Source organism: Lissotriton helveticus, chromosome 8, assembly GCF_964261635.1.
Source record: "Lissotriton helveticus chromosome 8, aLisHel1.1, whole genome shotgun sequence".
Lineage (NCBI taxonomy): Eukaryota > Metazoa > Chordata > Amphibia > Caudata > Salamandridae > Lissotriton > Lissotriton helveticus.
The window spans coordinates 426289731-426306389 of NC_136069.1; the positions used below are offsets into that span (position 1 = coordinate 426289731).

General features: G+C 46.5%; 1 protein-coding gene across 1 annotated transcript in view; it reads left to right on the forward strand.

The window, feature by feature from the left end:
• Positions 1-7008: 7008 nt before the first annotated feature.
• The window catches only part of TNFSF11 (TNF superfamily member 11), a 222745-nt gene continuing 213094 nt past the window's right edge, over positions 7009-16659 (forward strand). The window contains exon 1 of the mRNA XM_078657288.1: positions 7009-7284. Coding sequence (XP_078513414.1) covers positions 7075-7284 — 210 coding nt within the window. The 5' untranslated portion in view covers positions 7009-7074. The remainder of the gene's footprint in view (positions 7285-16659) is intronic.

The following is a 16659-nucleotide window of genomic DNA, read 5'->3' on the forward strand; positions in this document are numbered from 1 at the left end:
TCGAAATGCATTGGGAGTCGTCGCAAGTTCTGATGAAATTGCCTATTTGTATTTGCATTAGTTTGGCATTTGTTAGGCATAAGTGAATAATATTTTCAATGAAATCAATTGTTAATATGTTTGCGAAAGAAGGCTGAAAAAAACTATGCTTTTTTGAAAATCAATATAGTAAACAATCTATGAACTTCAAATTATTGTGATTATTTTTGTTGTTCATCTGGGTAATGATGGTCTAATACAAATCAATGAATGTTTAATTTAACACTTTTACATTAAGACAAATGACATAAATGAGAGGTTAAAAATGTTTGCACCTGAGCAAGTTCGAACAGTGCACTCCTGCACTAGACATAGTTGTGTCTGAGTGTGCAGTTAATTTAGAGACCTGGCAGGGGATAGTCAGGTAGCAGGTCTGCACCGATTTTTTGTTAAATTGAAGTAAGGATCAAAAACAGTGGTGTGCAGGTTACACACACATCTTTTTCACTACCTGGAAGAGAGACATGATGCCATGGTCTCAGACCAAACCACGCTGCAACAGGAGGTGATCAGACTCCAGGATCAAAACGTCGATCTTCAGACACAGATGGAAGATCTGGAGAACCACTCCCGGCGGCATAACATCCGGATCCGAGGGGTCAAGCATTCCGAGGACAACAGCGACGTCTTTGCGTTCACTTAGGGCCTCTTCCGCTTCATACTGGGAGAGGCGCAGAACTCCAACGTTGTCCTGGATAGGATACACAGAGTGGGGCCACCTCAAGCTCGTAACGCACCGCCAGCGGACATCCTGGTCTGCGTGCAGGACTTTAAGACCAAAGAGGCCATACTCACTAAAGCACGGTTCCTCCATCCCATCTCCTATCAGGGCCACTCCCCGGTGCTATACCAAGACCTAACCCTGATCACGCTGCAGAGACGCCGCCAATTCCGTCCAGTCATGGAGCATCTACAACAACAAGGGGTCTCATATTCCTGGGGACACCCCTTTTGCCTCATTTTTTGGCATAACGGGAAACTCCACCAGATTCGCTCCTTCATGGAGGTCTGCCGCCTACTGGGACTGGCGGAGCCTTCTGAGGATGACGATGACCGCAGCTCTACTTCGAGGCCCGAGGTCTCCCCATCGAGATGATAGCGCCAGGGCAGGTGGCGGCATCCGCGGCAACCACCCAGAGCCGAGATTGCCAGAAGCCAACAGGAAGCCCTGTCCGCTGCCACTTTGGCCCTGGCCGGGGAGGACACAACCGCCAAATGAACGCCACTAACCTACTGAACATGCTACTGCCCATTTCTATACACGGGGGACGGTGGGAGATGCGGACACCCATTTTGGAACTATGACAATCACCCCCATGTTACATGACCAGTCACCCTGGGGTGGCGGACTATTTTTGATCTTTGGACTTGTTGCCCTGTCCCTCGTTGGGGACGGTTTTGGGGGATTTTCTAGTTTTGGACTCTTAGGTTTCCTTTTCCCCTTCCCCATATTTTCATTTTGTTGGGTGGGTTCCCCTTGTCCACAGTTTTCTTTCCTTTACCGGTGGACTCCACCTCCGGGGCCGACAATGCCGCCATCCCCTCACGCTGCTTTCATGCTCTGCCTGCACGGCGACTACTCAGATTCACACTCCTCTGCCCCTAAAATGCCACACGGTCCACTCAAAGTTTTGACCCTGAATGTTCGGGCCTGAATGAATAACCCTATCAAAATACGGGCTGTCCTTAACTGCCTAGAACACTCGACAGCCGACATTTGCCTCTTGCAGGAGACCCACTTATTACACAAAGATCAACACAGGATGAAATCCCGAATCTTCCCCACACAGCTATTCTCCTTGCATTCTACCAAAAGCGCAGGGGTAGCTATACTTGTTTCCCGCTCCTTCCAGGGCAGGGTGCTCTAGAAAGAGGCCGAGATTAAGGGTCGTCCACTTGCATACCAATTCCAGGTTGCAGGGGTATCTCTCATAATTGGCTCGGTATACGCTCCCAATGAGGGTCAGGACAAATTCCTACACGACGCACTCACTGAAGCCACAGCGAAACCTGAACGGTGCCTGCTACTGGGTGGGGACTTGAATCTTGTCCTTGACAACCTCACCGATCGTTCTTGCCAGCGCACTAGTCAGGTGGGGGGCCCTTTCACGGTTGGGCTTGGCGCGACTCCGGGACCTGGGCCTAGTAGACTTATGGCGTCACTTTCACCCGCAGAGCCGGACCTTCACCTACTACTCGGGAGCCCATAAGACCTACGCCAGGCTCGATTACTTCCTGTGCTCCACCCCGCTGATGACATTAGCCACTGACGCTGATATCCTCACTGCGTCTTTATCTGACCACTCCCCTGTTATGGCCTCTTTCCTACTCCTCTGCACACAGATGCCACATCGACACTGGCGACTGCACGACTCCCTCTTACATCAGACTACCATAACTGACCAAATCAAAACGGTTATCTCAAACTACCTAACTCTCAATGCTAATCAGGACACCTCATTGGCGACGCAGTGGACGGCGCTCAAAGCTGTCTTAAGGGGAGAATTCATAGCTATCTCCTCTGCCATTAATAAGGAACGTGGCCAGAAACGGGCTGAGCTCACGAAACGAGTTGTGGAGTTGGAACAGATGCACCAGCGCACTGGCGCTGCCAGAGCCTGGCGCCAACTTCGCACGGAACCAAAGCAACTCGCAGCGCTGGATCAGGACAAAGCTGAATATGCAGTCCTCTGTCTACGACACTCCTACTATACAGGAAGAGACAGGTGTGGAAGTCTCTTAGCTCATAAACTAGGGGAAGTGAGACAGCGGCAGGGAGTACAGGCCATTCGGTCACGTGGAGGCGACCTCACCTCTGACGAAGTGGCCATAGCAGAATCCTTCCGGGACTTTTACGCCTCGCTATACTCGGGTGACTCCCTCATAGCACAGCACAGCCTTGACTATCTGGAAGCAGCGCAGCTTCCGTCTCTGAACCCTGCACAGGCTGTCAGCCTAGACGGGGCTATTGGGCTGGAAGAGGTCATCGCGGCTATCTCACGCCTCCGGCTTGGGAAATCACCTGGCCCAGACGGGTACTCTGCGGCCTTCTATAAAAGGGAAACAACCTTTACAACGCAACATCCCTTACAACGCATGCCATTACAATGTTATGTTATGTTATGTTACGAACTTTTGTACTGCGCACAGCTGCCCCAGCTAAGGGGCGTCCTGGCGCATGGCAAGTAATAAGCAACACCTACAGGGAACATAACAGAGAAAGACAAAGGCAATTTAATCAAACAGAAAAGTTTTTAGTTAATGCAACCATTACCACGCATGACACTACAGCGCATACAATTACAACTCATGTCATTACAACGCATACCATTACAATGCATACCATTACAACACATACCATTACAACGCATAGTACCATTACACTATCCAACACTTACCCTACTGTTACACCCCCTGGAGTCAGAATAGTAATGTTTACCCCTACACTATCCAACACTTACCCTACTGTTGCACCCCCTGGAGTTAGTATAGCAATTTTTACCCCAACACTATCCAATACTTACCATACATGCAATGCAATGGTATGCGTTGTAATGGTATGCGACAACACAAAGCGAGTCTTGCACGTCATAGAAACAGCCTCTCGCGTGCGGAAGGAGTGTATGTTGTTAGCAATAGATGCTGAAAAAGTCTTCGATAGGGTTCCTTGGCCTTACTTAGAGCAGTTCTTGCGTGGGTTCGGCTTGGGGGACACTCTGTGCACCCGTATTCTAAACTGCTACCGCTCACCTCAGGCTATGGTGCGAGTTAACGGCCAGACGTCCTCCCGCTTTCACATAGGTAGAGGCACCCGGCAGGGGTGCCCTCTTTCCACATTCTTTTCGCGCTCTACATGGAGCCTCTCGCACGGTGAGTTAGGAACCACCCTCTCATCACAGGGATCAGGTTTGGGACGGACGTACATATGATTAGCCTATACACGGACGACATCTTGCTTTCCATCACTGACCCTGCACAGTCTATGAGTGCCCTCTTCGTAGAGTTACATACCTTCGCGCAGGCCTCGGGATTCAAGATTAACACAGACAAATCAGTTGCCCTCAATATCTCCCTGTCTGCGCCAATGCTGGCCCACTTGCAGGAAGAGCACCCTGTCCAATGGTCCACTACCACGGTTCCGTATCTGGGAGTTCTATTGGGTCAACCATACCAGCTACCATTGCGGCTAATTACGACCGGCTTCATACTTCGATTCGCAGGGAATTAGGCAGATGGAAGTACTACCCCTTCTCGTGGTTGGGTAGGATAGCAGCTGTCAAGATGACAGTCCTCCCCCAGATCCTCTACCTCTTCCAGACCCTCACCCTGCGCCCCCCGGCAGGCTGGATTCAGCAGACCCAGTCAGAGCTGTCGCACTTTATTTGACCGCGGTTCAAGCAGTCGGTGGCAGTCCTCCCCCCGGAGCAGGGAGGGGTTGGCATCCCAGATTTGCAGCTCTACTTTAACGCGGTACAGCTCCGCTACCTGGTAGAATGGCAGCACCTGGAATCCGAAAAACACTGGTTGTTCCAGGACCAGGCAGTTGCAGGCATGCCCCTGCAGGGTATCCCCTTCCTTCAGAAGAAGCATAGACCACCCAACCTTTACGCATCCTACATCACAGGTACAATATTAGAGGCTTGGTATCGAACTGCTACCGCTCATGAGCTGATGACATTTCCCTCCCCCAGTAACCCCACTGTTTAACAATCCTGATTTCACTCTGGGACTGGACCCTAAAGCCTTTGCGGACTGGCGCCCCTACCCGTGCCGGTCCCTGGGACATTTATTCGACCTAGGGGTATCATACCGTTCCCACAACTCAGAGCAGATTATGGCATCCAAGAGAAGGACAGAAGGCACTACTTACAACTCAGACACTGGGCACTTCAACCACAAATTAGACCTGGAGCTCAACGCCTCTTAACCCTTTATGAGAAGTGGCTGATTACTCGATCTTCGGACAAAAAACTGATCTCTGATCTGTATAAGCACCTGTTAGCGGCCTCCACCCATACATACAATGCTGGGAGGGTGCGGTGGGAATGAGAGCTAGGTAGGACCCTTTCCCATAAAGAATGGAGTGGCATATACTACATGGCCCGACACTCGGCATACCACACAGGGCTCACTGAGACACTGACCAAGGTCGCCACCTATTGGTATTACACACCGGAACCTCTGCATCGCTTCGACCCCCACATCAGCGACCGGTGCGGGAGGGGGTGTGGGGTGTTGGGCACCCTAGAGCACCTATTGTGGAGTTGCGCTCGCATCCAACCATATTGGGCCACAATTCTCGACGAAATAGACTCTCATCTTGACACACAACTCCCACCTTTCCCAGCTTACATACTCCTAGGGCTGCCCAATCCATTGATGTAACCTTTGAAATCCAGGAGAGGCCGCCTCATAGCCATTGCCCTGGGGGCTGCCATCCAAAACATACTTGCACATTGGCGCACCTCACAGGCTGGATGGAGAAATTGTCCCTCACGATAGCTAGTAGGGGGGACGAGTTTCCTGAACTGTGGCGCCCCTTCTTGACCCTGCTCACTGCGGAATTCGGGGAATTGTCCTGCCCCCGCTATCTAAGGCTCCTACGATTGGCAGATACACAGATCCCCGAGAAGCGCAACCCCGAGTGACCACGGTGATTGATGCAAGGCCGGCACTATTCCCCCTTCCTTTCTTTACTTTAATGGTTTGTGGGCAGGGGGTGGGGGGGGAAGAGGAGGGGTTGGGGGTTGGTTTGTTCGTGGTTTCCTTCCCGTGTCTGGGAGTTTCCTCCTGTAGAACCGCTCTCAGCATTTACTCAGTAATGTTTACCTCGCAGACTGTTTAATGTCTTAATTGCACTGTCTAACAGGAGCACGAGGTCCTGTTCCTTTTTCCCTGTCTGAAAACCAATAAAGAGATTTAAACCATAAAACGGCATGCCTGCAAATTTAATTTTTATGGAAAATGTGGTCAGCAAATGAGTGTGGCACCACACTATGCAACAGTGTGCTCCAAAAAGCGCCACTTGTTACATACTGCATCTTTCCCACTGCCGTAAATAGGCATAGCTCATTTTCTACAGTTATTCTTTGTGTGAAGTTTGGAATTTCACATTCCCTACTTCTTTGATGTAACATTGATGGCAGCAGCCCCACTCTGAAAACTGTTCCACGGCACCACTGTTATATTGTAATCTTAGTTCACCGTCGGCCCTAATCGACTACCTGGTGACCCCATTACGCACAGACACTTTTAGAAAGGAGACGTTTAACCTCCGTTTGATTTTTAACTGCAGATTAACAGATCTAGCACAAGGAGACCGAGGAAGCAGGACCTTGCACTCCCGAACCTTCGCCTCCACAACACTCGGCTAACAGAGTTGGCAAGTCATTGGTATTTTACTCTCTGCAGCTCAATGAAAATAAACTGTACGTTTGAAGCTAGCGCCTGGTTAATTCTATATCATGACATTTTATTAGAACATGACTGCTATCCGATCACGCTACTGAATTTTATATTGCTCCCAATATTTTTGCGTCACCCTCATGCTATCGTCACCCCCTGTCTCTGTGAAGCGCTCTGATATCTGTAAAGATCTTGTTCGCGCTATATAAAACTCTGAATAAATAAATAAATAAATATCACACGTCGGTATGACACACTTTGTATGTTTCTTCTCTAGACAAATGCAATTTCATTACATATCCATAAAAGTCATTGTGCAAGCTACCCACATGGCCACTGCGTGCTGAGCGGGAATCCAAGCAGAGGTTTGCAACGTCAGTGCCAAACTGTCACTTCAATATAAACTGCCTCCCGCGTGGAAGGGTGGAGCAGGAGACGGGGCCTCGGCTCTGCTCCTCCGCCCTATTGGCCACCGCTCTGAAGTCTCTGCCCTGTAGTTTATAAGGACCGTCTTTCTCACGAACCCACTTTTTTTTAACCCGTTTGTACTTTTAAAAAAAGTTTAGAAAAAAAGAACACGTTTTCCGTGCTTTGCCTGCTCCCCAGATTTTGCGGAACCACTCAGTAGCGATGACGAGCACTGGAGCGCACCGAGGCCACCACTACCTGCGCGGCTCGGCGGAGCTGGGGGACAGCGCGCGAGAGGAGGAGTCCGCGAGCTGCTGCCAGCAGCGACGGTCACCGCAGCGCGTGCCTCGCAGCGTGCTGCTCGCGCTCATTGCGCTCGGCGTTGCGCAAGTGGGCAGCACGCTAGGTTTAATCCTCTTCTTCAGAATACAGGTATGTGGCGCATCTCCGCTGCTTGGGTGTCCTGAAAGTTTCATCCGGCTGAGACTAAATACAAGTCGCGTGTTTTATTATAACGATTCTTGAGCGGAGGCAGTTTTAATTCTTGAAAGGCTTTACCGGCATAGAAAATAAGGCGTCTTTTCAGTTGGTTTCCAGTTACTAGCCGATACATTTCTCTAGTCCTGGGTATTCCGTTAAATGGGAAAATAGGATTGACATGGCGCGTTTAAAGTGACAACTGTAACATCAGATGTTAAAAGCGAAAATAAAAGTGGTGTTGTAGCAATACTGTTCGTGATCGCAGAATATTCCGAAACAGTCTTGTAGAGGGCATGCAGTTAGTTGTTGATACTGTTTGTTAATGAACGTGTTCGTTGCTGCACACCCCCTGCTTGCTTTTAAGCAAAGGGACGCACGCTGCGGCCCAGTAGTCCCCTGAGTCTTGTTGGTCTTGCCTCGTTGAATTTTGAAGTCCCTATGGGGTCGTGGAGTTGCATTATGAATATAAGATTACCCTTTCTCTTTTTTAGTCAGTGAAAAGCTTCTGGAAAGCACGCATTCGGTCACGCCAGGATTCTAAGGGAGATCTGACACTTACTTATTCTGTGCCATTACAGGTAGTGCCAACTTCGATACTGTCAGTATTGCCCAATAGACTGGAGGTGTCAGCTTCAAGCACTTCACAACATTGCCATCTCTTGAACTTAATAACTAGCACTTGGCAAATGTCAAGAACGTTTGTATCCATGCAGCAACATGGGCAGGGTTTCAGGACTTACCGAAACAATATGTATATTCATAAGGTTTGACATGCACATGCAGAAAATGAATATAACAGATATTCGTGAACCGCCGTAGAAACGTGAAGTTGTGAAGAAAGTCGGCCTGTTCAATTTATATTGGAGCAGTCAACACCACTGATGTAGAATTCATATTTATTTTGGAAGCGATTATCATGGCACTGGTTTTTAAACCCGGCAGTTCATTGCTGTTACGTCTCATCAGTGAAAAACAGAACATTTAGATCTAATTTCACACAGGAAAGTATAATTTAGACATCTGTAATGTCAGACAGGGAAGCTAATATTACCGTCGTTTGCCTAGCTCGCCCAAGTCTCCAGAGAGCCGTGGCAAGTGATTGAAAGGCAGATGCGAATCGAGACAACCTCTGGGTGTCCTGAACCTTGAAGGAAGCTGTATAATGGCGCAAGTCCTCCGTCTACCTTCATCCATTTAGTCTCTACTCTCTGCACACCTAAGCGAGAAGGAGAAATGACAGGAGAGTTTGTGTCTTCTCTGTTGTGATGATGCTAAGTAACCCAATACCATATACACATTGCCTTAATAATATCAAGAAACTATTACAGCAGATTTTTCTTGTGACTGTTTCACCATGCATCGATCAAGTGTACAGTCTTTTAAGAAATATTACAATAAACCTATTTCACTTAATTTACAGCCACTCTACCATTATTTTTAGTCTTAACCAAAGAAAACATGTGGTGTTGACAATGCTGCATATTTCTAAAGCCTGCTGACGGTTTAATTTTCAAGACCAATGGTAGTACTGTACCTACTTCAGATACTTTAGAACTAGTCCTGATCAGCAGGTAGTGTTTAGTGTAGAGGGAGTGCTGGGTGTTAAAAATTGAGGTTTGTGATATCAGCGTCACGCAGGGGCTTGTTGCATTGTGGGTAGTGGTCTCTGGAAGCTTGCAGAAGAGAAGCATATACTGTTCTTTTCCTGGGGTTTGAGTACCACAATTTGAATGTTTGTGTCTGGGTCTCTGAGTTGTTTCAGAGGAAGCGGAATCTGCAGCTTTGCATTTTTTCAAAAGACAAACGAAGAAAACGTTGTTTTTTTAGTTTCCCAGATCAAAGAAAGCATTTTGGTTGTCATAAAACAGGGTTGTTTCTGCTACAAGAGATAAAAAATGGAATGTTTACCAAAGTAAATTATCTTATTTCTCATCGTGTCAACACGCTATTCGCCAAAATGATTGAAGTGAAAACATTGGAGCTTTTCTTTTAAGTTATAGCCTTTAAGAGATGACAATTTTCAAAGCCTAGTGCATGAAAGGAAACAAGGACATTCAACTGTTAGATTTAGAAATGTTGAGGTCACCAGAAATATTGAACAATGTTTGCTGAAAGGGGAGTGCATGGAGTGTGGTATGTCATATAATGTTACAGATAATGTGTGTCTTTACTTGTTTCTTCATGCCTCTTGAAGAGTCATTCTTTATTTACCTTCCAATTAACTTGTTGATGTACAACTGTACTTCCATGTTTTAAAGTGTGAATCGGTCAGGATTGAAGATCTTTCAAATGGTGCTGTTAGTCAGATGGTTCTGGTCTTCCATCCAGATGGTTGGCTGTCGTCTGGGCTCCTGTGTGGAGTACCAGTTATAAACCTTTGAGATGCTACTTCTAGTGTCAGAAGCTCTTTGCAACATTAGCTGATAAGTGGACTGATTTTGTGAACCTCACTTTGTTTTGTATATTGGAGTGTCTGCTGCATATTTCGATTGTCTGGCCTTCCGGTAGAAGGTGTTGAGTCACTAGTGGTTTGCGGGTACGAAGACAGTGGGAGCGCTCAGTTGATTTCAAAATTTTGTCAGGGGCATCTTTGCCACTGCCCTCTTCTACTATCATTTTGTGGTGTCCGAGGGCACAAGATTAGTTAGCGTGTGGCGAGAGTCTGCACTCGAGAAAACTTACGCTGTGAGACATGTGCTGTGGTATTCAAGATTGCCTGATTCTTCAATGACTCATAATGTATGTATGTTATGGTGAGCATAAACAGCGTTTGCATGCAAGCGTGAACACACTGGCAGCAATATTGTGGGTAATTATTTCTTGTGTTCTTTTTGTCACCAAGAAGCGCCAAAAACCATGTATGGCCTCTAGCATCCACAAATCAACATCACTAGATAAAAGGTACTTTATTTCATTATTTTACGATCAATTGTAAAAAAAAAAAATTGATAGGCAACATCTAAGATCTCTTGTCAGAATTTGTCAAAGAGAATAAGTAAAAGGGAACTTGGCTAGCTAACGTGCTATCTATCATCTGTTGCAGGAATTTGTCAAAGACAGTAAGTGAAAAGGACATGGCTCACTTACTGTGCATGTCAATATCTCCCTTGTGTGTACAATAAGGGCACGTGCTTACTTAGATGTATGGCCATTCCACAGCAGAGAATCCAAATAACACCTTTTAATATAATATCCAGTAAAATCAACAATGACATGGGAACGTTGGATAGGCACTTAAGAAAATGATTTAGTGACCATTGACAGGGTCAAATTTAAACCGCAGAGAAAAGAGGCCATTTTTTTTAGTACTTTGGGACAAGCAGACCAACTAATATTTGATAACTCTCCTTAGGCAGATCCCCCTCAAGGTTAATTTGATATCTAGAACAAATCTATGGAGGCTATTGCCAAGACAAAATAAAGTCCAGAAGAGAGTGTGGAGGAGTATATTTCTGCTTAAATGATTCTTGCACCTATTTGTGACTTTGAGAATTTTATTTACACTTATATTTGAGACCAGTTAATTTTCTTCTGATGTGTCTATTGAGTTGCACTAATCTAACATTAATTGAAGTAGTGTATCTGGCGAAAAATATTGAACACTTTATGGTGTCTAGCTATTTATTAGCTAATGAGCAAATCCCTTCTTCAGCTATGACTGTTAATGCCATGCAGGATGCCGATTCTGTGTGTGCTGTGTCTTTCAGAGACAATCCTTTCAAAGGTAATAAAAAAGAATGCATGTTACAGATGTGAATCAAAAACACACTTAGGCAATAACAAAAATTGACCAGCAGTGGGCAAAAGATAGTTGCAGGACGTCAGGAGATTACCAGGCAGTGTGCAGTTGTAACAAAATGTCACTGAAAGTGAACAGAGTAGAGTTAAAGTCGGATTGGTGTAGTTTAGATATGTCAAACGTGTTTGCCATTTAAACTGAGAGTTTGGCTAGGGCCAGGGATTTTGGTGGGATGTGAATGTGGATAACCAAAAGTAACTCATGATGGCAGACTCAGGTTCTCCCATCGCGATGATATTGGGTACAATGTTTTACTATTTCTAGGGTTCAGACATGTCTTTGAATAAGCCTGATTTCCGCCCTAATATTTTTGAAGACCAGGACACATGTACGCTGGGTTATTTTATTGATTCACTGATGTGTCTTGGCAGCAGAATATTAATCAAAAGATTACGTTGCTATCAAAAGTAGAATCATTGCTAGTTAGCAGGATCTGGCCACATTAGATTAAATGCTAGTACCTGGTGAAGATAATCCTGTAGACCCTTCAGATAAGCCCATTTCAGTTATGGAGAATGCATGTGATGAAATAGGGCAAACAGTGGAAAAGTTCTTAGACACATTTCCTAAGATGTCCCTTAAAGAGATTTGCACCTTCAAGCAATTTATACATATCAATAGTCTGAAAACAATTTAAAGTACTTGTTGTACATTTATTACGACGAGTAGCTTTACGTGCAGAACTTTGTTGAATAAAATGTGTTCTGAGGGCATCATTCAAGAAATCAACTCCTATGAGTGGGTTAGTCCCTTACTGATATTTCGCAATAAATCTAATAAGCTACACTTATGGTCTGAATTGTGCTCCCTAAACAGCAATAGTTATTGGCACTCTTTACTGTAAATCCACAACCTTCTGTCCAATTTAGGCCAAGCGAAGTACATTTTGATATTAGCTTTGATTAACACCAAATTTCAATTCCTGCAGGGTCTCAGGAATTGACTTCATTTACCAGACCATTTGGGGCCAACGCATTCTTGCGGTTACCTTTTAGTTTGGCTTCTGCAGCAAGTTAAAAAAAAAATACTAATGAATTCCATTCTGGCAGTTATTTCTAGTGTTCAGGTATTTCAAGATAATTTTCATGTTTTTGCTAAATCTAAAATGCAACATGATGCGATACTGGAAAATTGTTGCCTGTTTTCTAGGATATTGGAATTCATTTGTGACATAATAAGTGCAAATTTCTTACATGATAAGTTGACTACTCAGGTCATGCAATCACATCCAAGGGTATTAGCCCAACATGTTCACTCATTCAGGCTATTCAAGATGCCATGCTACAGAAGGACAAATATGCATTGCACTAATTTTTTGGTTTAAGTGAGAATTATGCACATTTCATAAGAAGGTATGCATTTACAGTCCAGCCACTCTGCCCATTGCTTAAAAAAGGTGAGAAGTTTGTTTGCCCATAAAAGATTAATAAGGGTTTTCTGAGGATCAAAGAACTAATTGTAGAGGCACCAGCTTTAAAGAATTTTATTGCAGTCAAAACATGTTTCTTGACTGTGGATGCCAGCCAGTGCGGGTTAGGAGCAATCAATCAATCAATCATTGACACTTATAGAGCGCGCTACCTACCCGTAGGGTCTCAAGGCGCTGGGGGGGGGGGGGGGGGTGCCGCTACTGCTCGAACAGCCAGGTCTTCAGCTTCTTCCTGAAGGAGAGGTGGTCTTGGGTCAGGCGCAGGTCGGTCGGGAGGGAGTTCCAGGTCTTGGCGGCCAGGTAGGAGAAGGACCTTCCTCCTGTAGTCGCTCTTCGGATGCGGGGGACGGCGGCGAGGGCGTGGTTGGCTGATCGGTGGTGGCGTTTGGGAGCGTAGAAGTTGACTCGGCTGTTGAGGTAGCTCGGGCCTTGGTCGTGTAGGGCTTTGTGTGCGTGGGTGAGGAGGCGGAAGGTGATTCTTTTGTTGACGGGGAGCCAGTGAAGGTCTCTCAGATGTCCGGAGATGTGGCTGGTTCGTGGGATGTCGAGGATGAGTCTGGCTGAGGCGTTCTGGATCCGCTGGAGTCTCTTCTGGAGCTTGGCGGTGGTCCCGGCGTAGAGGGCGTTGCCGTAGTCCAGTCGGCTGGTGACGAGGGCCTGGGTGACGGTCTTCCTGGTCTCGGTGGGGATCCACCAGAAGATCTTCCGTAGCATGCGTAGGATGTTGAAGCACGCCGAGGAGACGTTGTTGACTTGCCTGGTCATGGAGAGGGAGGAGTCCAGGATGAAGCCCAGGTTGCGTGCATGGTCTGTCGGTTTGGGTGCGGTGCCCAGGGCGGGGGGCCACCAGGAGTCGTCCCAGGCGGAGGGTGAGGAGCCCAGGATGAGGACCTCCGTCTTGTCTGAGTTCAGTTTCAGGCGGCTGGTCGTCATCCACTCGGCTACCTCTTTCATCCCTTCGTGCAGGTTGGCTCTGGCGGCGGCGGGGTCGTTCGTCAGGGAGAGGATCAGCTGGGTATCGTCGGCGTAGGAGATTATGCTGAGGTTGTGTTTGCGTACGATGGCCGCGTACTGGCACAGTTGGTTGAAGGTAAAGAACAAACAGTTGATGTTGTTTCAAGGTGCTTAAGGGCACCTTTAGTAAACAACTGAGCAGGAAGCCGTGAACTACAGCTGGTGGATGAAACATTTAAAACGGATGCTGTATTCCCAGTTTGACATCTTTGCTGATCAAAAGCTGTTGATATATAGGTGTTGATGCTACGGCGTTGTTAGAGCCTAAGCGAGGTTAGTTAGTATCTTAGCTTGCATTCAGGAATAGTTTTTGTATTACATTATATTTGTGGTGGTAAACACTACATACAGAGCAAACTGTTTGTCAAGGATGCCTTTAGGTGGTAATGCTCAAAATGGCGATCTGCATGATGTGGAAGGTGTGGTAATTGCAGTCGATGCTGTGCAGGAGTGTAATGGTGTTTTTTCAGCAAGACTGGGAAGAAGCGTATGACAAGGATGTGTTTTTTTATCCTATGTGGCTAGCAAATTATCCTTAATCAATTATATGTTTATGCTCCATGGTCTGTTCATTCCACCAGCATAGATGCGCAATTCTTTAATGATGATTGCCTACGAGGGTCACTTTGGTGTCTCTGGTACATGCAAACATCTAAATCAGTATTAATGGTGGCCTTCACGTGATTAAAAAGAAAGTTGCCAAATGGATTGTTTAATGTGCCACATATTTATTATCAGTCAAATATTGGAGGACTTTGGAAACTCCTCTGCATCCAGTGCCTTTTCCTTGTGAAGCATGGTAAAAGGTTTCTTTGCCCGTTGGTAGTCTTTGTGATTTGTTGCCTTACAATAAACAATTCATGATTGTCTTGGTGGGCTATATTTGCAAGTGATTATATTTTGATTTTATGTGTTCGACAAATATCAATTCTTTGATCAAATTCCTGAAACACGAATTTGCTGTTGAAGATCCAACAAAGGATTTTTTTATTTTTTATTTTATAATTGATTTTATTGGTATTTCAAAAAAGGCAAAGACAAACCAAAGAAAAGGCTTCATAAGCATTGCCAATAATCTCTGGCAGCAAGTAATAGACAAGGAAAACATAGCGACACTGGCAGGTGCACATCAATCATAATCAGCACAGAGGAGCGAAACCAGGCATAGCGCCCAGAAAACATCCAAGGGCCAACACCCCAGGTAGTTGCAGTAGAAGATGGGCCATCCTGAATACAGATGGGCACCGTCTCACCCAAAAACCCAGTAGTAGGAAGTGGCGGAGGCAAGATGGCGGCCGCTACTGTGGCCGAGTGAGGTGCTCCTCCGATGACCCCTTTCAAAATCCCTACCATCGGTGATTCTCCCGCCGAACAACAGAGCGAGAGCGGTGTATAATTTGTTGTGACTGACCTGTTTAGTTGCTACAGTGTCGCCCTTTCTCTGTTTAGTCAAGGATCTGTAGCAGCTTCAGAAAAATACGTCTGCGGTGAAGGGGACCAGCTCGGCGGCCAGGGGCGGTCTCTCGCGGCACTGGACCCAGCTGAGGGTAATTGACGGAACAGGAGCGGAGCGGAGCATTGAGCCTACGACCGAGCAGGGCTGAGCGAGGCGGGTATTTGCTCACCTTTCTCGCCTTTTTTCGCCTTTCATCTACCGCTCCCTGCTACAGCCCTTCTTTGCTGCCCTGTTTGTTCGAGAATAACCCCAGCCGGTGTCCGGCTCAGTTTCCGAGTCACAAGCTGCGAGGCGGGGTGAAGTTTCTGAACGGCTCGTTCGTGAAGCAATACCAGCGCAGCTTCTCAATCTACCGAAAAGATCTTTTACATCAGACTTGTGGTGTGACTGGTTTACTTTTCCTGAAGGCGTCTCAGGTAAAGGGAGAAAAGAGAATTTGTTCCTATCGTAAAAAAAAAAAGAAATATAGACTCTCGTTGAAAGCACTTCTTTTTTTCAAGCATTTTATAACTTGCAATAGACTCTGTTCTTTCCTGCAGCAAGGATGGCGCCGAAGGGAAGGGGTGGTTTGAGGAACAAAGGCGGTGTGAATGTTGAAACACCGGTCGTGACTGCTGCGGGGGGTGAACAGAATGCTACGGATGCTGGCTCCAAAACTTTAGGGGCAGTTGGTAAGGTGGCTACTACTTGTAACAATGGTAACTTCGGTAGTGGAGCAGCTGGCATTGGTAATGTTAGCGCGCAGACTGAGAAACATCAGCCCGGATTAGACGTTGACTCACAGCTGCTAGTGCAAGGGGGGCAAGGGGCTTTGGGAGCCATACAGTCTCAGTATCGGGACTCAGCAGCACACCAGAGCCAAGAGACACCGATTAAACAAAAGATGGTCGCAGCTATCTTCGACAAAAGACGGGCCGCCAAGCCGAAAGAGACAGCGGAATGCATGGAGAAAAACAACGTGGAAACCCTCCGCAGTACTCCTACAGTGGGTGCTGGCAGGAAAGAGGCTTCTGCAGCTACAAAGGACAATTCGGCTCCTCTAGTAGTAGTCACATCGGGAAGTGCAATGGATGCTGCCACTCCTCAGCCAAGAATCAATGGTGAACTATCTGTTCAGGGAATGGATAAAGGCCTTGAATCTGAGTCAGATGGCAAATTTTATTCAATGTCAGACCCAACGACCCTTTCTGATAAGGAACATGAACTGGACAGTGCCAGTAATCTTGGGGACTGGGGGGACCTCCCAGATGATGAGGAAGGAGATGAATTCGAACTGTCTCCTTCTCAGGACACGGTGAGGAAAATAACGGAAATCAGTGAAGGAGCACAGCGTGCTCGAATCCAGCCTCTGGCACAGATCAATCTGGAAGAAGAGCTCGATGAGGGCTCAATTCCGCTTGGCTTGATCTACAAGACTGTAATGGCTCACCGTAGTGAAACAAAAACTGAGGGTCAGCGAACGCAAGGAGCTGTAAAAAAATTGCAGAACACTGTACGGCGGCTAATAAAAACTTGTTCTGAAGTAACGTCACGGGTGGTTGAAGTAGAGGAGAGAGTGTCCTCTGTGGAAGATGTTTTAGCGAAACAACAAACGGTTGTAGAGTCTATACAGAAATCAAGGGCCGATGT